This window comes from Chlorocebus sabaeus, chromosome 21, assembly GCF_047675955.1.
Source record: "Chlorocebus sabaeus isolate Y175 chromosome 21, mChlSab1.0.hap1, whole genome shotgun sequence".
In the NCBI taxonomy this organism is placed as follows: domain Eukaryota; kingdom Metazoa; phylum Chordata; class Mammalia; order Primates; family Cercopithecidae; genus Chlorocebus; species Chlorocebus sabaeus.
In genome coordinates this window covers 50,380,383-50,404,941 of record NC_132924.1, presented here as the reverse complement: position 1 = coordinate 50,404,941, position 24,559 = coordinate 50,380,383, and the positions used below count along the sequence as shown (strand labels likewise).

General features: G+C 33.8%; 1 protein-coding gene across 1 annotated transcript in view; it reads right to left on the bottom strand.

Moving 5' to 3' along the window:
• THSD7A (thrombospondin type 1 domain containing 7A) overlaps positions 1-24,559 on the bottom strand; it is a 486,308-nt gene that overhangs the window by 94,659 nt on the left and 367,090 nt on the right. The window contains exons 8-11 of the mRNA XM_007982032.3: positions 18,238-18,472; positions 13,785-13,900; positions 5,891-6,023; positions 4,548-4,651 (exon numbers count right to left, since the gene is read on the bottom strand). Coding sequence (XP_007980223.3) covers positions 4,548-4,651; positions 5,891-6,023; positions 13,785-13,900; positions 18,238-18,472 — 588 coding nt within the window. The remainder of the gene's footprint in view (positions 1-4,547; positions 4,652-5,890; positions 6,024-13,784; positions 13,901-18,237; positions 18,473-24,559) is intronic.

Sequence of the window (24,559 nt, the reverse complement as noted above, 5' to 3'; positions counted from 1 at the left end):
CCTGGTTATTTCCACTTGGCTAATCCTGCCATGGCCTCACATATAAAATGTATAAAATACACTTTCCAAAATTAGCTCTACTTTTAGACGTAGAATTTTCACCAATGAAACTATTCTTACACTAAAAATGTTGGACTTAAATAATCATATGATCAACTTCGACTCTTTTATTTTTACCTCTCTTCTATTGTCTGCTACTAAGTCCCAAAAATATTTCCCTCTATCATATGTCCACAATTTATTTATTTTTGCCTATTTATATTACTGTTGTTCCTATGACTTCAACCTTGCATTGCTACAGCAGCATACTAGCTGGCATTCAGGCCCAAGTGTCTTATCTTTCTAATTTATTCTGTACACGCTGACAGATAAAACACTGCTTTCATCAGGTCCTTGCTCATACCACTTATTGAACAAGGTCTAAAATACTGATCTTGACATTGATAGCCTTCCACAAAATCACCCCAGGCTCCAGATCACATCCTCAGAGCACAATCCACCTACTTTTCTGTGAACACATTTAATGTTTTTGTTTTTCTTACCTCAAACACTTAGCTTATAGAATTGATCTTATTTTGTATTCTTTTATCCTCTCTACTTCTAATATTACGGTACAAGTCAAGTCACAACCCATACTTTAAGTCTTTCCTCATTCTTCAGCTTCAAATGACTGGCTTTGCAATTGATAAGTTTCAGCTTTTAATTGTTACTTGTTAGGTGGCATTAACAGTGATCTAATTTCCCTAAAAAATGGAAGCTCTCTGGTTTAAAGATCTTCATTCTTTCCTAACATTTATAGCTTTTTCTACAGTCTTCTGAATGCAGTAACAGTGGAATGAGTAATTGAAATGATAAATTCTGATATGCTAGAGGGGACAGAGAGTAGCTTCTCTACAGTCTTTGTTGATTGTTTCAATGTTTACCATAGAATTATTTTTTGTCATAAAAAATAGCACAAGTCCACGGAAACTTTTCTCTTTCTCTTGATTTACCTTCGTCATTTTATAAATATTTTTTCCTTCTGTTTTAGAGATAAGAGAATGAGATAAAATGCATATGTTATAAGAAATATATTTAATATATATTTGTGTTTTCCAATTCAGCATTCTAAAACAGTTACCTGCCAAGCATGTCAAGTTAAGAATGCTCACAATCTCCGTATCATCACAAACTGTTACAATCTGCACCTCTCTGTCCTTTCTTTTGAACATGGCCATTGTGATGCCATGGAACTTTTAATGACAACACCGTACTTACAACATGATAGTACACCTTGACCAAATAGGGCAGTTTTGTTTTTAATGACATGAAATTTAATAGTTTTCATTTTTGTAATTCATTTTATTTTGAATTCTTGATTTGGATGTTTTAGGAATTTGGACACTTGAAAAAAAGGTTTACCTCATAAGAACACAAGAGTTCTACTTTTGCCAAATGGAGTTAGAACATATGTTTTTCTGTCTCCTCCTTCTTCACTCCTTCCTTTTCTCCTTCCTTCCTTTCCTTCCTTCCTTTCTTCCTTTTGTCCTTTTTTTTTTGCAGACTAAATCCTCAGAGAATCCTATTTATATATTCTCAATGAATTTTATTACATTTCTTTAAGTAAATAGCATTTCAAGTTATATGCAAGTAAAATGTGCATGAACTACAAAGACGTAATAATAATAATTCAATTTTACCCACATAGTTCTATTTTATTTGGTTCTTTCTTCCTTTGTTAGTACTGGTAAATATATTCCCTCATAAAATGTTATTGAAGTCTACACTTCACAATGATTTTTTCCTCAAACTATGACATGTATTTTATTTGATTCCATTATACATTTTATAATTTTGTGTTGGAACGCAATAATCGGGTAGATTATAGGGATTCAAAAGTGATGCAAAGCATATTTGTAAAATAATAAGTTATATAATTAATATAGCAAGTAAGTTTATTTTACATCATAAATGTTAGCTATGACTTTCCTCAATGGATGAATTATATTCATTTATTATTTTAATTATCTATGTTTCAAAATGTTCAAATTGCAGCATGATGACACTTGTAATAATATTAAATATGTATTTCCTATTAAAATTGAGATTACAAAGAAAAAAATAACACAAGCTCATTTTTAAATTTAAGTCTCTGACCACATCAGTAAGGACAAAGATGAAAATAGCAAGAACTTGGCAGGTTAATAATCTGGAGTTCTGAAAACAGCCATGACCATCAAAGGAAGAAAATTTTGTCTTCTTGCAATTAGTAAAAGATACTTCTACACTCTTAATTTTCTCCATTTCATGTTTCTATAGAAATATAAGCTGTATGAAAAATCAGTCTTTCATCCACTAAGGCAATAAAAAGACTGCCTTCATATGGAAGTTAAAGGGATTGTTCTAAATATATTTATGAAGATATCACTTGCTATAATGCAACTTTCACTTCCCAGATATCCTGAAAATGGATAAGATTGCTGAGGTACAGCAAGTTGTTTGACAAGTATGCCAAGATTAGGAAGCACTATGTAAGTACAGGCGGAGAAAGAGACACCAGTAATAGGAAATCAAAAATGGAACAATCAGAAAGATAGGAGAAAGTCACACACTGAAGACGCTAAAGACCCTTTTATCACAGAGGGAGTGGGTAACAAGTATTCAATACAAGGTGGCCACCCAGGATGAAGAATGAACAGTTTTCCGATTTGGAAATGCAAAGGTTGCTGGTAATCATAGAAAAAATAGTTTTTGTGCAGATTGTGTGTCAAAACCCAAAAGGCCCATATGCATACATTCACTTGGGTTATGAACAAACAGGAAGAGGGAAGAAATGAACATTTAATGAAGACAACATGTGCCAACTGCTGTAAGACTTTTGTGTTCTTAGCCTTAAAGGGAGGAAATGAGTCATCCAAGGCTGTGCAGCTTGTACGTCATCGTTTGGAACTGAGGCTGTTTTCACACTTGTGTTGCATCTACTGTATCTTGCATTTCCTCCAGTGGTGTTTTACAAAAATACGGCTTTCATCTGCTTTACCTAATTTTGTTTCACATTTTGAGCTCTGGGTATTGTTTGTGCGTCTACTATGAAAATTCAAATAATCCTAAAACAGCAGTTGGTCCAAACCCCTCTTTTTTTAATCTAAATAAACTGAGGTCCAGAAAACTGAAGGGATGAGTAAGACACATTGTATAAGTAAAAGAACGGAGACTAAAACTTTTGTTTCCTGATTCCCAAACTCATGCTCATTTTCATTATAAACTCTATATAGAACCCCAAATATATGCAAATCTATGCCTGATTCAAGAAGGAGTTAGTAGGGCATGACAAGAAAATCTCATATCACTCAATTTCTTAAAGAAGGATTTGAAATGGAGGAGAATGACTTTCAGTTCTATATACCTAAGTCTCTATAACTGTAAAGGGAGTCACAGTTATGTTTTACCCAAAGTTGATGGTGGGAGATATATAATGAGAATTATGCAAATAAAAATAAATCCTGAAAACTACTGCAACTAGGTATTTAAGGTTATTTGGAAACTAAGTTTTACGTTTCAGATGAGGACTTCTAAAAGGAAGATTATAAAAATGGTTTTTTTTTTTTTTAATAAAATAGAAACTTTTTTTTCTTAAAAAGGCAGTTTTTTTCCACTCTATAGAAAATGAAGTCCCAGATCAAATCAGCAAAAACTGGAATTCTGCTCTATATGTTCAAATTTTTGTATCAACATGAAATACATAACTACACATGGGAGAGCAAAATATGTTTTTTATAAATTAAAGTTGCTTGCATATTCAATTATGTATTGTGCTACTTTTTAAATATACAGCAGAAGCTGTATGCTTTAAGTCAATATGAGTAAAAATAATCATGTACTCTTTAAAGACTGAATTTGCTATGTCTGGGAGAAACAACAGACTCCAAATCTTGAGTTTATATATTCCCTATAATATCTAGTAAATAAGGATGGCAATCTTGAACATTCTCATTACCCATTTCCGCAAGATTCCATGTTATTTAGTGGTGCAGATTGCAGTCAAGTAAATAAGTCTACCATTTAAAAATCAGTACTGAATATGAACAGAATTGTGGATAGCCATGAAAATGACAGAGATGTCATTCTGAGAACTTCTGAAAAAGTTAACTAATTCTATTACATTGTATGTATGCACATATATAATGCATATAGGCAAGGAGGTAAGAATCTTATTGCTTATTAAGGTGGCAAGCAAAATGCTATGGAATATCTTAATCTAAAAACAAACAAACAAACAAACAATAAAGCTTCAGTGTACCATCTATGTCATAACTGAAAGCTTGGCCTGACTTTCTTTCAGATATAAATATGAGAAAAATTCAAGAGTTAAGCGCTAATGCCAAAGAACATCGGGAACAGTGTAAAAAGACAAGTTTCCATGTCCTGATGTTTTGTGGAATGGCTCACAGCAGATTTATATCTGCTTTTCTCTGTTTGCTAAGCATGGTGTCCAAGTGACAAATGCATCAAAACCGTGGTTAAACTAGTAATGCTGGAGAAATGAACTGTGAAATGGCGCCTCCCACCTCTTGCCTGTCGCCCAGGCCCACAGCCTTCCTGTGCTCCAGGGCTGTCTTGTTGCACGCTCCAAGGGACTAATTGGCATCTGCGCCATTTGTGAGTCTTCCACCTACAAGACAAAAACAGAAGCCCAATGGAGAAGAAGCAAAAATGCCAGGCAAATCACAGAGACACAGCAGTATGGAACCACGACTTTGACCACTGCAAACAGAAATTTATTTAACAATGCTCAATTCTATCTAAATTTCATTTAGATCTCCACCTAGGCTTTAGAAGAAGTAACATTAAATATAAAAGTACTTTCTCTGGTAGTGAAGACAAGAACACATCATTGTCAAGTTCTATAGGACTCTATAGAAAACATTTAGAGTTTTTAATGATTAGGACTGCCAACAAATGCACCAGATGGCCCCAGAAGTGATGTATGCCATTTAAATAAAGTATATTTATTTTATTCAAGTTATGAAACTGTATTCAATTCATGAGTCTTTTGTATAGTGCTCTTTTGGGTAGCATTGTGGGAGTATCTCAGCAACTATAATTATAATATGCTTTACAAAAACAAATTCCCAAAATAAGTAAGTTTGAACCAGTAGTTGTCCATGTTCATGGTGTAAGCATACAATTATAGTATTTGTCATCTCAGAACTAAAGACTCATATATTAAGATGGCAAATTTGACAATGTCATCTTAAATATTTATTTTGTGATTACATTTTTCATTAATTGATGCCATAATACCTCATTTGCTGTCGGGACTGCAAATGTATACCACGTCAGATTTCTGTTAATTTCTGTCTTAATAATGAGGAGGTAAAATTTCTCTAATAAATTATCAAGATGATATATAGCTTCAATAACTATAATTTTACTTAAGGTGATCACAAATGAACAGAACATCTAAGCATCATTGAAATACAGATACCATTTCCTGAGCCAGAATGAGAGCATTTATGAGAACAAACAGGTGCTCTTTGGAGCAGGGGAGAAATGCTTAGGCTATTCTTCTAAGTGAAAAAGAATTGCTTCCTAAAGCATACATGTTTCATAATTATTAATCACTTTTCAGCATTTCTTATATGTTATATCAACATAAGACATTTCCCCAAACTATTGGAGCTAACACTACACCTTGGAAATTTATACAAGTATTTGCTCCTTGTACATTATTTCAGCAGCAGAGCAGCTCTCCTGAAGAGACAAGAATGGCAGCTACAGCCATAAACATCCCAACTCCATTAAGCCTGTGGAAGGAACAGTGTTGACTTCCTTTCCTTATCCTAGGAAAGAATGAGGAGTTGATGTATTTGTTCAGCTCCTCCCTCATGATACATTTCTCTAACCCTACCTGTAACTTTGGCACACTTGAGGTGCCTCGCAGGCCTTCTCTTCATAGAGGGGCTCTGTGCAGTCTCGGCCCCCGTTGGCTGGCAGTTGAATGATGACCCGATGCCTAGACTGCTTCCTGATACTGGAGTCCCCTGCAATGAAGCAGTTTTTTTAACCTCTGTACTTTACACTGATAAGATAATCTCTAAATACCAGTCTGTGTGAAGAAATTACATTACCTCCAGCTACATGTGCTTTGACATCCCTGAGAGGCTTTACCTGGTCTAAACATTTCCAAAGACCATTTATATCGAAAACCCAATCAACTCCTATTTGAAAATAGAGAAAAAGTGAAGAGTGGAGAAAACAGTTCCGCAGTCAATTAGACTTCCTAAGGTGCAGTTACAAAGTAATTGCTCTTTTGTATAATTCTTTCCCTTGAGGAATATGACAGACCTAATTAATTTATTTTCCTCTACCTTAAATTTATTTTCATGCTATTTTGCCTAGCCCTGTTTATCACATGGGACTCATACACATGTAATGAATCTTAAATTCAGTGCTATAATGTGAAATTTTATTTGTTATTCATTTAATTTGAAATGCATAACTTGTAAATTAATCTGGTCATTTATTATTCATGTTAAACAGTCTAAGATCTTCAATTCAGGTCGCATTCTAAACATTAGGGATCTAAGTAGTAAAATGAAAGTGGTTTCTTAGAGGCAGACACAGACTTTTTAGAGAAGCACTCAAAATAGCACTAATTACTATAAATAAGAAACTCTAAAGTATGTTAAAAATGGAAAAAATTAAGATATACTTTCAATAAAGACATCGACTTGACAGTATGACTGATGTAAGGATTCAAAAATCTTTTAGTATAAGATCATATAGTGTATAAAACTTGCCAACCTTAATAAAATGTATTTCAACTAACATTACATACACTTTAAGGATGAATAGCTGCATGGCACAGGGTTTTACTTACTAAATAATTCTCTCAAGAATTACGTTAATAGAATCCTCCTGATGCATTTTCATTATTTGGAAGATCTTTAAATATTTGATACATAGACTATAGGAATAGAAATATTTTAAAGGATTAGTGGCTCCTAATAATTAATGTTTAATCAGAAACCAAATGAAACCTTTTTAAAAGATATGGTGGTGGCGGAGAAAGTATGATTTGATGATTAGAACATTCCCATAATGAAATATCCTTTCTCATTAAGTCAAGGATATTCTTCAGCATGGTCTGGGCAACTGAATCACTGCCGTGTTTAGAGAGGATTTCTGTATTGGATGGGAGAATGGATCAGATTAGTGATTCCTAAATGCCTGACTTCATAGGAGAATCTCTTTAACAACAACAACAAATGTCTGGGCCTATACCCAGAACTACTAAATCAGAATCTGGAAGCTGGGTTTGGGAATATGATATTTAAAAATCTTGCCAGGTATTTGGGATGAAGGGCCAGGTTTGAAATCTACTATAATACATGACCTTGTATGACCTATCCCAATTTAAGATTCTGGTCTTACATGTAACTTTTTAGAATTATTATTCCCATCGTGGGGTGTAATCTGTACTATTAATGATGGTATAACTATTTTAATGAATAAGCGGGATACTACAGGTAATGGAGTAGGGAATTGGGGGCTAGAAATGTTGGGCAGCACAGAATTAAAGTATTTGAAAATATTGTCATGGACTTTTAATTGTAACAGTAGTTTGAATGCCAGCTGCAACTTTTACATGTTAAATATAATTTTTCTAGGGAAGATCTAAGAAATGTCAATAGAACTTTTAATAAATTGCTAATGCAGTCTCCATCTATTATATTGTCCAAATGGCCTGTATTTTAAGGCCCAGGTGATAAATTCCTTTAATAATTCAGAGCTAGGGAAAATTTTGTTTCCCTTGACAATCTGTTAAGAATCCATTGTAGTTCTATTTTTCGCTTTGGTCACCAGAATCTCAGAGCTAATTTTCTTCTCAATTGCAGGAGCTTGGCCTCAGCTTTGATTTTCTAGCATAAATTTTCTCTCCCTCTTCCTTTTACCCCCTCCCCTATTCACTGCCTGGCTTTGCCCTTCTTTCACAATTTCTATTGTTATTTTTTTCTTTTATGCTTATGATCTGTCCATAATCTTTTTGTTTTTTTAAAAAAGTATACAAACTAAATAATCAGACTCATCATTTGTTTAGCTTGGGGAAGCAGGGAGGTTTCTGTTTGCTTGTTTTTTAACGGGGAGGTAAGACGTAAAGGGCTCAAATGGGTTTTTGTTTCCCAGTTGGTCAAAATTCTTAGAGGCAATTACTCTCCAATCTGCAGAGAGAGGACAGACACAGGATTAAGACCAAGGGATCTGGGTACTGGTGGAGACAATGAATTCAGCATTAGTGGCACCTCATAGACTAAAGCTCCTAGTTATTAACTATCTAGGTGGCACCTGGTGCATAGCCAGGGCTGTTTTACTTGAGGAAGCAGCTACCAAACATTAATGTTTCAATTCTATTTTGTTTGTTGATTTGAAAGAAAAAATGTCACTTAGAATACATTTCTAAAACATTCTCTTAACACCTTCTCATCACAAACTCCACAAATTAGTATTAGATATTTAAGACTATGATGACTCTTTTCACGTCCTTAATGGATTCCAGAGTGGCAATCCATTTATTCTTATAAAAAGTTCAGATTCCTTAACCTGGCACAGCCCACAGGATACAGATTGTGAACGGATTAAAGTAGAACTCTTCAAAGCTATGACACCCAGAGAAGAAGTTTAATGGGGTTACACAGGAAGTGTCATGACATCCATGTTTTTACCCATTGGGAGGTCTGTTTCTTCTCAGATTGCAGTTAAGAAATTGCTTGTGCACTCAAAATTACAGTGCTGTAGAGCTCTGCCAGGTTATAGAGCCCTCAGATCAGAGAGCAGAAAAAAAGGAAGCTATACAGCATACATTGAAAGCGAAAAATGAAAGTTTCCTCACTAATAACTTGAGCTAGCAATTTTGGAATTTTATACCTTTCATCGTCCCCTGCTTGTATTTAGGCTCATTTTATTATATGTAGTTGATATATTTGTAGTGTTTCTATTCATCTGTGTGTTTTATACCTAAGAGTCACACATAGTAAGTGCTTAATAAATATTTGCTGAATGCACAAACATATTTATTTCACATCTTCTCAACTAGATTATTAGTTACCACCTTCTATTTCTTTCCACTTATTCCTTTATAATGGTAGGCGTGTGGGTACCAATGCTGTGCATTGAGGATTCATAAAAATAAGCTATCATTTTGTTTTCACTGGAAATAATAAGTATGGGAAAAATAAGGGCACCTGCCTGTGATGTTTGTGCTTAAAAATGCCTATCCAGGATAGGAATGGAAAAAACAGATTGTACATCTAGCAAATAATTATGTGATGATGGGGTACCGAGATTCAGAAGGTATGTAATCTCTCACACAGTTATAGCATTTTTCAGATATCTTAAGACATTCAAAATAAATTTCACCAGAGAAATTACTTGATGAAAAGGATTTAATATCTTAAGACATTCAAAATAAATTTCACCAGAGAAATTACTTGATGAAAAGGATTTAAAAGACAGGCAAAACTGATTCATTAAACTGGATATGGGATGGATTGCAGGTTGGAGAAACACAGTAATAGGAAATTGAAAGGGAAATGTTTCATGCAAGAAGCAAAATGTAAAGGTAGTATTCAGATCTTTGGTGGTAATTCTAGTGTTCTAGTGATTCAGGATATGAGGAATAAGCCTCTGCAATATTCCTTCTATCTTTCAACACAATAAATGCAGTGAGAAAAAAAGGAGCAAACAGAATTTGAGCAATCAAATACATTATTTGATCAAACATATTGATTTTTTAAAATTAGAGGTACAAATAATTTATGTGCATAAATTATTTCTACTTTTTAAAGTGCCCTTTGTCAAAATTTCCAAAAATTTGAAAAATACATTAGCAAATGTACTGGTCTGAGGATTCAACTACGTTCCACTTAATACTGATCTTTGCCAGCATTGATTTTTCAAGGGATATTTTAGAAGAAGGCTGAATAACATTCCAAACAACTCTTTTAGTTCTTCCTGGAATCCTGCTATTCTCTTTTATTTTCTGCAATAGTATTGTGTATTTTACTTTTTTAAAGTGATTTTAAAAAGAAGGGTAGTCCCATATTTTAATAAGCCCAACATCCTTGTAAAATTTAGACTTTACTCGCAGAGTTAAGTAAAAAGAACCACCCTATCTTTGAATTAATTTTCTGTTACTATTACCTCTCTTTGAACTTTCAACTTTGTTTAGCATTTTTAAATAGTGTGTGTAAATTGGTATAATTTCAAAATGATACTTGGATTATTTCCATTTCTTACCAAATACTGAAAAAAACTAATCTCATGCCATTGCTTTATTTTCTTCACAACAAAAGGCTAGCTTTCTATAACACCATTGTCTCTTTATTCTCGGTTACAGCAGTCTACAGGCAAAACAGAAAAAGCTTCTTCTAGAGCACAAAGCATCTTGGCACTGCTATCCAACAATGACCCCTTCTATCACTCCCCAGTCTTTAAAAAATTGTTATTTCCTCAATACACCATTGTAGTGATTCTTTTAAAATCGGAGTGCCTAGGTTTAGGGTTTCCGAAAACCTTTTGTTCTAGGAGAAACAACATGAGCTGCCAAATAAAACAGTCAGCACTCATTGCTTGCTCCGGATGACATGACCTGCGTTCAGGGAAACACCGCTCTGCCTCTTAGAGAGCCTCTTGCTTCCAAGAGAACCAATTCCTGAGTTGGCATTTTTGCACTCCTTTGCCACCACCATCCCAGGAACACCAGGAGAGAATAGTATCCCAGTGGTACCATGCATTTTTACTTACAGAGGTTTCCTACCTTCTCCCAAGAGACCAACCCAACTAAACCCCTTATGCCTCACATGCCAGTCACTCATCACAAGAAATGTGCCCTCCCCAGCTCAGGTCACCTAGACCCACAGCACTACCTACATGCACAACACGATTCAGCTTCTCATTCCTTTACATCCTCTAGCCCTTCTACCAATGCGCCAACTGGAACACATGGTCTCTCATATTCAGTCTCTTCTGGAAAAGTTTCCTTCACATCTTGGGTTCCAGTGGGCTGGTCGTTCCAAAATCACATCTTTCTCATGGTCATTTAAGGCTTTCCTGATGTCTCCAATCCTCACTTGGAATTCTTTCATGTGGTCCATCTTTCAAGAAGATCTCTTGCACCTCCTTTTCAATATGATTTTCCTTAATATATTTGCTCCGACGTGATTATTCTATTCCCTTCCTTAGAGCTCTTTCTGTTTTACCATTAAATTTTGTTATTGAACCATGTAAGTCTTACATTATCTGGGCTGTGCAGAAGAGTTCTATATGTTAAATGCAATTAAAAGCTTTCTTGATGTCTGGGACTGCGATTTCTCTACACAACCATTAGTGTGCTAGTTATATACAGAAATCAGTAAATAAGTAATAAGTATTTATACATATATACACAAATAAGTACTGACTCAGTTAAGACCTGTGTAGCATTCACAATCTAGTCATTCTCATCTATCTGCTAAGAAGATTTTTTAAGTGCTTTATGTGAGTTATCACAGTGTTTTACATTTTTTATTTTATAAATGATCAAATAGCAAAGAGTAAATCATTTTCTTCATACTGTAAAAATCACAAATTTAAAAATCATGTTATTTTCTTTTCAAGTGTGGTTTCTTATGAGTAAAAAACCTCTATTTTTTCTTTCCTTTCCAGATGTATATAATACATAACAAAATCACAAATGTGTTTTCAAGAACTTAAGAAAAAAATTTATAGGCTATTAAAATGGTTCCTAATTCCTGGATACATTCCAATATCCAAAATTATTTTTAAATAAAGGTCTAAAGAAATGAGAAAATTTCTGATTCTTCACTCTTATTAGTGATTACTCTAGAATCAATTTAATAAAATATTTTCTGTTCTTTTAAAACTTTACTTCTTTGAAATACTTTAGATCAAATCAACTTTTTTAAAAGAGTAATTTACACAATATAAGAAAATATCCAAAATAAGGGAAAGGCAAAGTCTTTGCACTCTCAAAATTTTCACTTAAAATTTGTTTTAGACTATTAATAATTTGGTTATAAATGTAACTGCACATGTTTTGGAATTATTAATAAATGAGCATATTCTATATAAACACAAAAGATCAAGTATAAAGGCATCAATAATAAAATTTATAAGTGTGTTAATTCTATGTAATTAATGCTTTTTAATTGAATTAATTAATAACCAACAATTGCCACCTATAATTGCCATCACAGGTAAAATATTAATCTATAAGAAAGTACATTTCTATTGCCAACTGTGACCAATATTTAGCTTAAAAAAAAAAAGGAATAAGAAAAGAAAATCTGGATTAAAATGTCCTGCAATGACATTGCATAGCAAGTTTATGCCATTAACATGTTTATAAAAGTTAATGTTTATAACTCCCTTTAATTTGCCAAAAGCTATTTAAATTCATTAAGAGACTCCTAAATAAAAATATTTGCAGTGGTTCATGCCTGTAATCTCAGCACTTTGGGAGGCTGAGATGGGTGGATCACTTGAGGCCAGGAGTTCTAGACCAGCCTGGCCAAAATGGCAAAAACCCATCTCTACTAAAAATACAGAAATTAGCCAGGCGTGGTGGCGTGTGCCTATAGTCTCGGTTACTTGGGAGACTGAGGCACGAGAATTGCTTGAACCCCAGAGGGTGAGGTTGCAAAGGGCTGAGATTGAGCCACTGTACTCCAGCCTGGATGACAGAGCAAGAGACTGTCTTAAAAATAAAATAAATTAAAAGCAATAATAATTTTCTATCACTTCTCAGTTTGTGTTTAATTTTATTTGATATTTCAAGGGTATTAAATAGGAAACCATCAAAAGAAAAATCATGTTTCAACTATACAAAAATATAATAATACAGTAAAAGTATCCATTATTAAATTTATAATACCTAAAGGATTTGAATAAATTTTGACAACTTAAAGTAGTTATTTGTTAAGCTAGAAGTCGACTCTTAATTGAACCTCTCTAGTAAGTGTTAAGAAACATGAATAAAATAAAATCATAAAGGGAATTTAGAAAAAATTATCTGTATTTGTTGAGTAAGATAAGAAATAGGAGACAGTGTCACTTGTAACACTGCAGGAAAATTTATTCAGTTATTGCATAAGTCACCTGGAGGATGTTGATACCTTTCTCATCAGCAGTGAGAAAAGACCCTGTCCCAGAGGATAAAGAAATAATTATCAAAGTATTTGACTTGATACTAACAAGTCTTTGTCTGTAAGTAATAAAAGCAAAACTAAGCCAAACTGGGAATAAATATTCATAAATTCCTCATGACACATTACATGTTGGCAGAGAAACAATTTGGCCATTTTTTCTCTTTCTTTTATTCCTATTCTTGGGGCTGCATAATTGAATCTGCAGCAAATCTGGTCCCATGTTATTTTTTGCCATTAAGTAGGTTGAAAGCCATGTGTACTGATAAAAGCACTGTATATCATTTTAAAATACATAAACCACGATATATTCTTTCAGAACTAATGTGAAAGTGAACATTATTAATACAATAAGATTTAGAATCCTTCACTTTAATCCATATCATAAAATTTCAAGCCAGGTTTTGGCATAAACCTCACTTGTCTGATTCTAAAGCTATGTTATTTTCTAGAGGGAAACTAACATCTTACGGCATGCATGTCAAATCAGGTTTACACAGCCCTGTGCAAAACTCACAAACATTGTTAGGCCAGAAGACCTCAGAAGTCTACCAAGGGGGTTTTCTAGGTGAACAGCCTTCCTAACTCTGCAGACCATACCTTCTTTACACGAAGAGGGGCATGATGTCCAGTCACTATATGGGGTCACAATACAGTCCTTCTTACAAGGAAGCAGACAAGGCCTTACAGTTTCAGGTCGAAGGCTTTCAGGACATCTAGAAAGGCAAAGGGAAATTATTAGGCTCCAATAGCAAGGCAGAAAATCAGATAATTTAATTTCTCTAGAATTTTCACTGTTAAAATTGCAAAACAACTCACTCATCTGTATTATTTAACTTCCAGGAGTCTTCCTTTCTGCTACAGGCAAGAACTATACTACTAAATTGATTGTTTCAAACTGGATCTCAATAAAGCTTCTCAAGGCAAGATGTGCAGATTTACTAATAGCAATGATGCTATTTAGAAACAAATATAACACTTACACCTTATCCTCTTATTATAATCTCTCTATTAATAAGTATTTATATTCTAATATGTTTTGAGAAAAATTTTGTGAAAATTTAAATTATGAATTTAAGGATCTAATTCTATGATATATATTTGTATGACTAAATAGGCTTTTTGCCTATTATAAGTTTCCAGGTTATTATACACTTTATTTTTTCAAACATGTATTGTGTAGAATAACTTTATAGTGAAGTGTATTCTTTCACGGTACATGCTCAAAACACAATACTGTATTAAGAACTATATATTGAATAATACATAAGATAATAAAAGTGTATAAATCAATCTGATAAGCAGTTTTTGCTTTATTCCTGCTTTTACTTAGTGTATCTATTTGTGTTTTCTTTTCCATTAGTCCCTAGTTTTAAATTATGGGATTTAATCTTTTTATGTTTTTATAAACTACAATATCTTTTTTTGGAATAAAAATAGTGAATATAAATAAAGGTAGTAAATCAGTAGTTTAAAGAAAAATACTGTATGCTTGACATAAATTATAGTAAACTTAACTATTATTTTCAAAATAACAGCAAAAATATATCATTTATTGGGAACACAAGAGAAAGATAAGGATGAAGAACACTGAAATGCCTAACTTCATATAAGCTTTCACTTCTTAAGAGATAATAGGAAGCTGATATATAGGTTTTAAATATACTTATTCAAAATACATTTAGTATATAATTTTTTACACTTGAGCTTAGCCAAAAGGCTGAGAAGTAATAATTTTTAAATTTCCCAATTCTCTGCATTTTCATGATCTGATGCTACTATTATTAGAGATAAAATGCTGATCATGAGCGTTAACACTAGAAAAAGATGTAGCTTAGAAAAGCAAAAGATAATAACATCATTCATATAATTAAAAGTAACAAGTAACTTATGCTGATTCCTAAGCAATTCTCTTTTGAGGTCATATAAATCCCTGCCATGTAAGCTAACAGGCAATGAAAAAGTAATCTAAACAACTAGTATAGTTCTCGCTAAAATAAATTGGCAAATCAGTGGGAAATAAGATTTTAAAATACTTTATATAAGAGAATTCAAATATTTTATAGTTCCAGATAAACTGCCTTTTGTCAAGTAAGTTAATCAGGTTTTCAGAAGTGAACTATGAGTAAAAAAAATCAACATCACTAATCTATTTCCCATAATTTCTTTATAGTATTTTGCTGATACTTCATTTTTGACATATCTTGTATTATAATTATTTATGTAAATTTTCTTTCTCATACATAAATATTATACTTTATTCAATTATACAGATCCATGCTCTCCTCTCTTACTTTAAAACCCTACTGTTCATTTGGAAGTAAAATTTAAAATATATAAGATTCAACATTTCAAAAATAATCTTTTTGATTTATCTTGAGCTGAAATTTTCCTAATTTCTATGACTATTCAAAGTCATGGACAATAAATAAATTTAGATTTGAATCATAGAAGCAAATGTATTATTATAATTTAGATTGTAAATCAGTAGAATTACAATTTAACCTGCATTCTTAACCAGGGAACATTACATGGCAAAACTCCACATATAATTCAGTTAATTCTTCTGGAACTATGAGATTATTGGTCAGTAATTATGATTGTCAGCACTTTTGTTCAATAAGACAATTTTATAACTTTAACAATGAGAGAGCATTACTCAGTTGCATGCCCCTCAGATATTAGCCCTGAATAGATCAATGAAATTTACAATGTTATCATTGACAACCTCCAAATATTCTGTTTTAGTTGAGAAATAGTCACAGCAAGATACTTGGCTAACTGTGGAGAACAAAATTACAAACAACAAAGTTGTTAAATGAACACACAAAGATAAATTATACAGCCTAGATTACATCCAGTAAAATGAATTTGGACTTCCTTTGGCAAGGCAATTGGTTCAGTCAACATGCTTCTTTTATCCTTTGTACTGTTTGTATTTAGTGTTTGCAGTTTAAATCAAGGAATCGATTTCCCCCCAAATCTTATTCAAGGTCAAATTAAACAGATGTGATAGGAGTTGAAGTTTGTTACCGGGAGGATAGATAAGATCAATAACATTGACTTTACCATTGCACAGTAATCTGTTTTATTAAGAGAAGTTTAAAACAAATTTTCAATTTGCATTTTTTTGGTTCAAATACCTAGTATTGGAAACCATTCACTGAATTTAACCTAGCATGTAGAGAGAAAGGCAATGATATTTTCTTTTGAATTCACAGTATTTGCTTGATTTTCTAGAATCTTAAAGGCAAAGTGCATCCATTTGATTTAACAAGTCTATAGATGTATACAGGTCACTGAATGAAGGCTGCAAGGGCAAAGCGAATTTTTAATGAATTATTGTGGTAGTACGATGTGGGACTTCAGGATACCCTTCCTACTGATTTAATGCTGTTAATCCAGCAGGCTCTTTCAATATAGGCTTGTACATATGTACATCCATTACTCAGGAAAAATATTTTGTAGCTTATAGAAGTGAGGAAAATGTCAACAGCAACATTTGAAAGGTGATTAACCGTGGGACAGGAACAGAATGAGCTCACTGGTAGAAGCTCAGCACGATAACCCTCATCCTGCATCACAACAGGTTGGTCCTGTGCCTGGGTAGTGAATATTTCTACCTTTGTTCTTGATCCAGCAAGAGTCAGAATCCTCCAGGACTTGGGACATCTGCTCTTGCTGTTACCACTTTTGAATTTTAATATACTGCACATTAATTTCCTGAGTTAGATTCATCACAGCTTTAGCATAATTTCTATTAAAAATTGGTTTGAGGCTACCTATTAAACATGTGAAATAGTCTTTCAATTTATTCAAATCTCATTGGCATGTTTTCTGTGTTTCCTAATTTCAAGCAATATAAACAAAAATTGTGGGGCAAAATATCCCTAATGTCTGGAACCCTGGGCAGATACAAACATCTCATAATGGGATTCATATTTGTTTCCCTGGAGTTTTTCATGCATCAGAGACATTATTTCCATTTTCCTGGAACACGAAGGAGCAGCTGAAATTCTTAAGAAAAAAACCAATTTCTAACATTTATTGAGTGCTTAGATTACTATTAGATTTTTCATTAAATCCTTTCAACAGATTTCGAAAACTGTTAGCCAGAATAAAAGTTAGGTAGCATGCTGAAGATCACACACAATATTTAACCACTTGGCTGAGTATTTAGAAAATATGAGGCCACTTTTAAACCCATGCTAAAAGTCGACTCATTTATCATTTCTTATCTCACATGGCTAAGGCGATTTGAATTTTTAAAAAGTATGTTAAGTTTTGAAAAATAGAGATTTTTCCCCTCAATTTTTTTTTAGAGTTGAGTTATTTTCTCTATGAATTGATTAGCTCAGTTATGCCATTGTTTTTCTTTATACTTCTCACAAGGCACATATAATATGCCAACTCTTTGGTTCCTTGTTCTCCCCTCCAGCAAAGTGTTTGCCTTGTTATTACAGTACTCATAAGCACCCTGAGAATCTGATAGTTTTTCTACTTATAATAACACTCATCCTATCCCAAGACTCTCTCTTGGAAGTAAATGGTTTTTACTCTAACCACTGAAAGACATAGTAAGTATGCTTCGGTATTTTTCATATAGTGTTGTCTAGGGGAAATGCAAGGCAGATCATACAAGGCTTCTACCCAATTAAACTAGATTGGACAGCCTCCATAGCCTAGGGGTATATAGGAGGTCATGGATGACCTACACTGCCAGGACTTAGTACACTGTCATTATTGATCAGCCAGGCTTACAGCAAGCACTTCTTTCATTGCCTCACTAGCTTAATAAAAGCAGAAAGTGCTACTATAAAACAGAAAGTAGGTACCAGATAGAAAGATTTCTACAGAATTTATGGTTCCCCAGTACAAAACTAAAAGCTGTTATAGCTTTATCAGTGGCTGACTTTCAAAACAAACAAATCTTTCTCTTGAGGATAGGTATGACAAGCATCAAAATGTTCCATTTCATGGAGCTAGTGACGCCTGAGCCAATCCTCTGCATAGTTGGTTACATGATTTACTATTGTCATTCTAAAGCTCTTACTTTTTGGGTCCCACTTGGCCCACATTGACTCGCACACAGATGACTTTTCTTGTTTGCATGCCCACAGAGCAGGAGGCCTCCCCATTCCAAGTTGTAGTTGTGTTGAAGGACGATACTGAGGTGTCCTCAATGCACTGACCCCAGGGACCAGTTTGCCAGTGGTATACTGTGCAAGGATGCTCGTTACAGCTTCGTACCTCTTGCAAAGCACTGCTATTTGGACAGCGAATTCCACCTAAAAAAATGGACAATGATAGCAGATTAGATACAGTGCCAACAGGAACCTTACCATTCTCTGTTCTTTGGAATTAACATGGCTGACAAGAACAATATCTGCCACTTATTTGGCACACAGCTGCACTGCTAGGGAAGCAAATTACGTGTTAATCTTACCTCAGTTGGCATGATCTGGCTTAAAATATAAACTCTGTAGTTACATGATACTTGCTTTAGGGGTCTATGGAAGACCTTAAAGAAAGAGGCTGTTGCCCTCCAGAGAAAGTGAAAATAAGATAAAACAAGGCCCATGTCATTGCTGACCAGGAGAAACATGGGTACTGAGACTTTGTGGATGGAGAAAATGAAGTGTATTTTCAAATGTTATTACCCAAGTTGCAAGTCTTAGTTACAGTTTTTGAAATGCTGCTTAATTTAATGTATTAGGTTTTAGGGTGATTAGAAACAGGGATATTAACATGGAATGATACTTCATGATGCTCCAGAGCATTACTGGGAAGGTCACTGAGTAACAATATCATATTTCTTCAAGTCTAAGTTGTATTGACTGTGCAATACACCATCATTTTACATGTCCCAAAGAAAAAGAAATGGCTGCAAATTAAACTATGATATAATTCTTTCTGATCTACTTCAATTTATATTGTATGCTTATTGAAATAGTTTTTTATGGGTTAAATATTGTTCTTTTACATACATTAAAGGGAAAGATATTTCTAAAACTTATTTACATTCAGAATCCAAATCTTTCAAGTCAATTTTTAATTCATACCCACTGAAGTCTGTATTCTCCTCCTATTCAGTATCAGCTTTTGTGATGTCAAAAGTGCCAACGATGTAGGGTTTCTTAAAAAAGTGTTCTCCCCTTTTGTCTCCAGAATTGTCTTCCAGGATGCTGATATGCATCTCTAAGTTTTGATGTTGTAGCATTTTTAATTGCCCCAGAAGGTGTCAATGAGAGTTTTAAGCAAGCAACTGGGATTTATTTTCTTTCCTCAAATGGTCCTAGCAGTTTTTTTTTTTTTTTTTTTTTTTTTTTTTTTTGCAGAAGCATCGTGGAATTGCTCCACCAGGAATAACAACAAAGTTCACATGTACGAGCAGTGATGACTGTGCCATAACTGTTGCTTGGCCACAGAGGTTTTAAAATGATTCCAATGTGAGATGCAATTATTCCAGAGATGTTACAGGGTAAAACAGATGCATCTTGTAATTAATAGTATATGGTATAAGAGTTATTCTGGACTTTTAAAAAAGTGGTGGCCCCATTGTAAGTATTTTGTAGGTGGCATTTTATTTTACATTCACAACTGTTCTATGAGCTAAAAATCATTAAATGGATGAACCCAAACAGCGTACATGATGTGACCGTAGTGACAATGAAGAATTTATGGAGGCCAATTTGTTGACTCTGTGCTATTTCTGATGACAATTATGAAAACAAAAATTCTTACGTTGTTAAAAGCAGGATGTTAGAAGAATTTACTGCTCACTTTGTTGACAGTTTGTTCTGTTGGAACTTACGCAGCCTCTGGACTTCATCTTAGAATATAAAAGAACTGGTTGTAAAAAAAAGAACTGGTGGAATGGTGGGAACCCTGAGTGCTCCTCACAAATATTTGCAATACAGGAAATAGAGGAAATGTTGAAAATAATAAGAGGTGGGCTTTAGATTTTAGAAAAGCAGGCTTCGTAAAGTTAAAAATGAGTAAGAAAAGGCAATTCAGTAGCGAGTGACCCTAACATGGAAGATGGCTCAAGAAGTGAGATTTGGATACAAATCAAACATAAAGCCATGAGCCACAGCCTGAGCTGATCTTCCAGTATCACTTCCCTTATGATTAAAGACATCCCTTTATTCAGCAAATAAATCAGTAGAAAGTCTATGCGAGAACCCAACTTCAATTTAGAATCATTTATGCAGTGTTGAACATAGACTCAACATCAGAACAACCTGCATTAAACAGCATTTCATTAATGTTCTCTGCTTCGTGATGGTGGAAACTCTGCCACAGTTCATATCCTATCCTCTGTCACACAGCTCTGTGACCCTGGAAGCCTCCACAAAGGAGTTTAGGATTTGAATAGAAATGAATCCTAAAACATTCTAACTGGGCTGGGGAGAATAAGTAAGCTCTCCTATTACCCATTCTTCAAAGTGCTAGATTTATCTAATCTTAACTCTCAGACAAGCTAATTATAGACATCATATATGTGTATATTTTTATATAATTTTAATAATGTCTTTATATTTAATAGTAAAAGTACTGATCTTGCACAAAGAATATGCTTCTTGATTTACCTTATTTTCTCCGTGATTATTAAGTATGCTGTTGAAAATGTGATCTTAAAACTTCAAATTGTTTTTGACATTGGAATTGACTGTTTGGCTTTGAAATAAAATAAGAAAAAAACTTTCACAACATCAGTATAAAGTGTTGAGGAACTGCGAGATAGTGGTTAAGTTTAGAGACATAAAGGTTATTTATTTTCTTGCCCCAATGCACATTAAAGATACATCAGCAGTTTTGGTCTGACGTCAGGATACTTGCACAAATAAGCCCCAATGTGGTCTTAATTATAAAAAGAAGATGGCAATTTTGAAAGTAGGGTTTGTAGTAATTAGTCATTGAAGCAGCATCATGTTGTTTGGGGGATAATTTTATGGTAGAAAACTTGATAGGTGTAATATTGAATTTATCTATTATTTACAGAAAGATATAATTCCAGGCTTCTGGGAATATTTTCATAGTATCGGGGAAATTATAAAATGTGACTTATGACAAAATTAGTCATAATTTTAAAAATCCTCTTACATCAAAAAGTATGTTTTATACTAATACCACTGTTTAGATTTCCTATTATTCCATCAAAGGGAATAATGTTATAAGGCTTTGATAAAATTCTGCTATGTAAACAAACTCCTGTGGTTATATAAAAATACCCATCATTCTGTGAAACTTCTTAGAAATAAAAAAGTGACTTTTCCTCCTCACATCAAGTTCATAAAAGCTTTGTTAGGAGGCATTTGAATAGAGCTATGATGTTTCTGGTTCTGGCATTTATGTCCTTACAATTTAGATGATAAATTTTTTAAAAAGAACCTTGTTTAAAACAATAATTAAATACATGCAATATTTATGTGAGATGCTTCAAGGGATACCTACAGGGGTTGAAAATAGTTCCTGCTACACTCAAGGATCTCATAATGTAACGGGGAAAAGTAGTAGAAGTAGTAGGGGAGATAAGACAAGCATACAAATGAGTATAATTCTAGATGGAAAGAAAAAATTATATGGTGGGGTATTTAGTATAACTGGGATTCAAAGAGTACAATTTCACTACATTTCGGAGTCTGAAAAATGTCTCAGATTGAAAGAGGCACTGAGAAAAGTTTTGAAGGAGTAGGATTTCAATAAGCAGAATTCTGGGAAGGGAAAGAAGGAAAAGACTATAGTATCTAAGTAGAAAAATAAATAAACAGAAGCAAAGGTATGCAGGCAGGTGTGACCTTGGGAATTAACAATATTGACACAGTCAATTGGAGTGTAGAGTTTACATCAGAAAGTAATTGGCAACAAGAATAAGTAGCCTAGGCTTATGTTATAAAGAAGCTATTAGTGTGAAGAGTACTATTATCATAGTACTATATATTACAGTTTTAAGGTGCTTCTAACTTTTCCTGCTACTGTAGCCTGAATTCCTTTGACGGCAGACCACTGCTGGGTGAAAAGTGCATTGGCAAGGATATGCTTTGGGGGTACTGAATTGGAACAGCATTAGCTGTGGGGTACCTCAGGAGATTCTGCTGTAGCACAGCCCCATCCCCCAGTTTTTCTTTGCAGAAACAGGCAGAAGACTGTCTAATGTGCAGCCTGCATAAATCCTGTTTGACGGTCAAGTAGTGACAGATTGAAGCAGAACTCTCTTTTCAAGGTCAATGGTGGGAGAATGGGGAAGTGATAGTATTTACTTAGAAATCAGAGTTATGAGTACACATATATACGCATACATGTAATGAATCTGGTGTTCTTCAAATTTTTCTAGGTAATATGGGTACTACCTGGTTACTACAGTTAAAATCACTTAGCTAGAAAAATTGAACAAGTTAAATAAAAATACTCTTCTCAATGTTTTGCATCGTAAAACATGACTTCTGAAGACTATTAATTATTTGAGAAAAAAATGACAATTTATTTCAATCTGCATCTATTCTCTGCTTGTATAAGACAGGTGTAAAGACATTACTATTTGGTTGATGAAGTTCTATCGGGTCATATTGAACTTAACAAATATTCTTTCCTTTTTTTTTGTTCTGTAAGAATAATTAACTATATCATGAGAATTAACAGAAATTGTTATACCCAGTGGGAAACATTTTAAAAAATAACCTTTTCCTTTTTACATGAAGTTTGTTGGGATCTACAAATGCAGGTTCAAAAAATTGAGAAAGCTAAAAATCTAACATTAATTTTTAATTTTTTGTTCAAATTCAACTTACTATTTATATTAAAAAATATGCCAGACTTAAGTATTAAAAGGTTGCCTCCCTTTAGAATTTCCTAACATAACTTTAAAATATTTTTTGAGACTACTCCTACAGTTTATACAATATTTACATGTTAAGGTAAGAATATTAAAAGTGAATTGCCAATTTTATTTAATCAGAAGTCAAGCCTCTCGAAGATACACACACACACACACACACTTTTTTTTTAAGTGTAAAGAACTAATGTTACCTTCTCCAGTACATTAACTATCACCAGTTGCCAGTACTTGTGATTTGGTTTCCAAATGACATTTCAGTAATTAGCATTTTATGACAATTTTTGTATATTGATAATAGGTTATATAATGTTACTCAAGATTGTGTAGAAAGTGCCAGGAATGGTGGCTCATGCCTGTAATTCTAGAACTTTGGGAGGCCAAGGTGGGCGGATTGCCTGAGCTCAGGAGTTTGAGACCACCCTGGGCAGCACGGTGAAACCCCATCTCTACTAAAATACAAAAAATTAGCCAGGCATGGTGGTGCACCTGTAATCCCAGCTACTCAGGAGGCTGAGGTGGGAGAATTGCTTGAGTCTGGGAGGTGGAGGTTGCAGTGAGCCAAGATCGGGCCACTGCACTCCAGCCTGGGCAACAGAGAGAGACTCCATCTGAAAAAAATTATACAAATTCGTTTTCTTTTCATGTTTAATTGTGAACCAATCTCAAAATTACAGTGAAATTAAAAGTATGATATAAATAATTTTCTTTTCCCGGACCATTTGGAAAAAGATGGAAAGATGTCCATCATCCTAAGTATGTTAGTGTGTGCTTCCCATGATCAAGAGCATCCTCCTACACATAAGCAATTCAATATTCAAAATCCAAAAATCAGAATATAAACAGATAAGTTATTAACATTGAATCCTCAGACCCCATTCAAGTTTGCCAGTTGTCGCAAAATGTCCTTTATGGCAAAATGATTTAGTTCAGAATCACGCACTACATTTAGATGTCACACTTTGTTAGTCTCCTTAAATCTAGAACAGTTTTTCACTCCTTGCTTTTCATGGCTTAGACACTTTGGAAGATTAAAGATTATTTTGTACAATGTCTTTCAATTAGATTTTATCTGATGTTTTCTCATGAATAGATTCTATATATGCATCTTTGACAGAGTTATCGCCGAAGTGATGCCATATTCTCATTATATCACACTGAGGACACAAGATTTCGGTTTGCTTCATTATTGATAATGCTAACTTTGGTCGCTAGATTAAGGGGGGTGTCTGTCAGACTTCATTAGGGAAATATTTGAGATTATGTAAATACAATGCTTTTAATGAGATTCAATTCATTCATTTATTTATTTATATAAAGTGTGGATCCATGGTTTCCTATTTAACGGTCTGTTAGTATTATTATTTTGTTACTAAAATTGTTTGCATACGTGGTCAGTGGGAGAACATTCAACTTGGCTTCTGTGGCCTTTTGACATTCTCTTTACTTTCTACCACAAGATCCTCCTGGCCCATCTTGTACCTCTTCTATCGCAGCTGTGGAATCAGCCATTTCTCAAAGTTTCCCTTGTTCCTTTTAT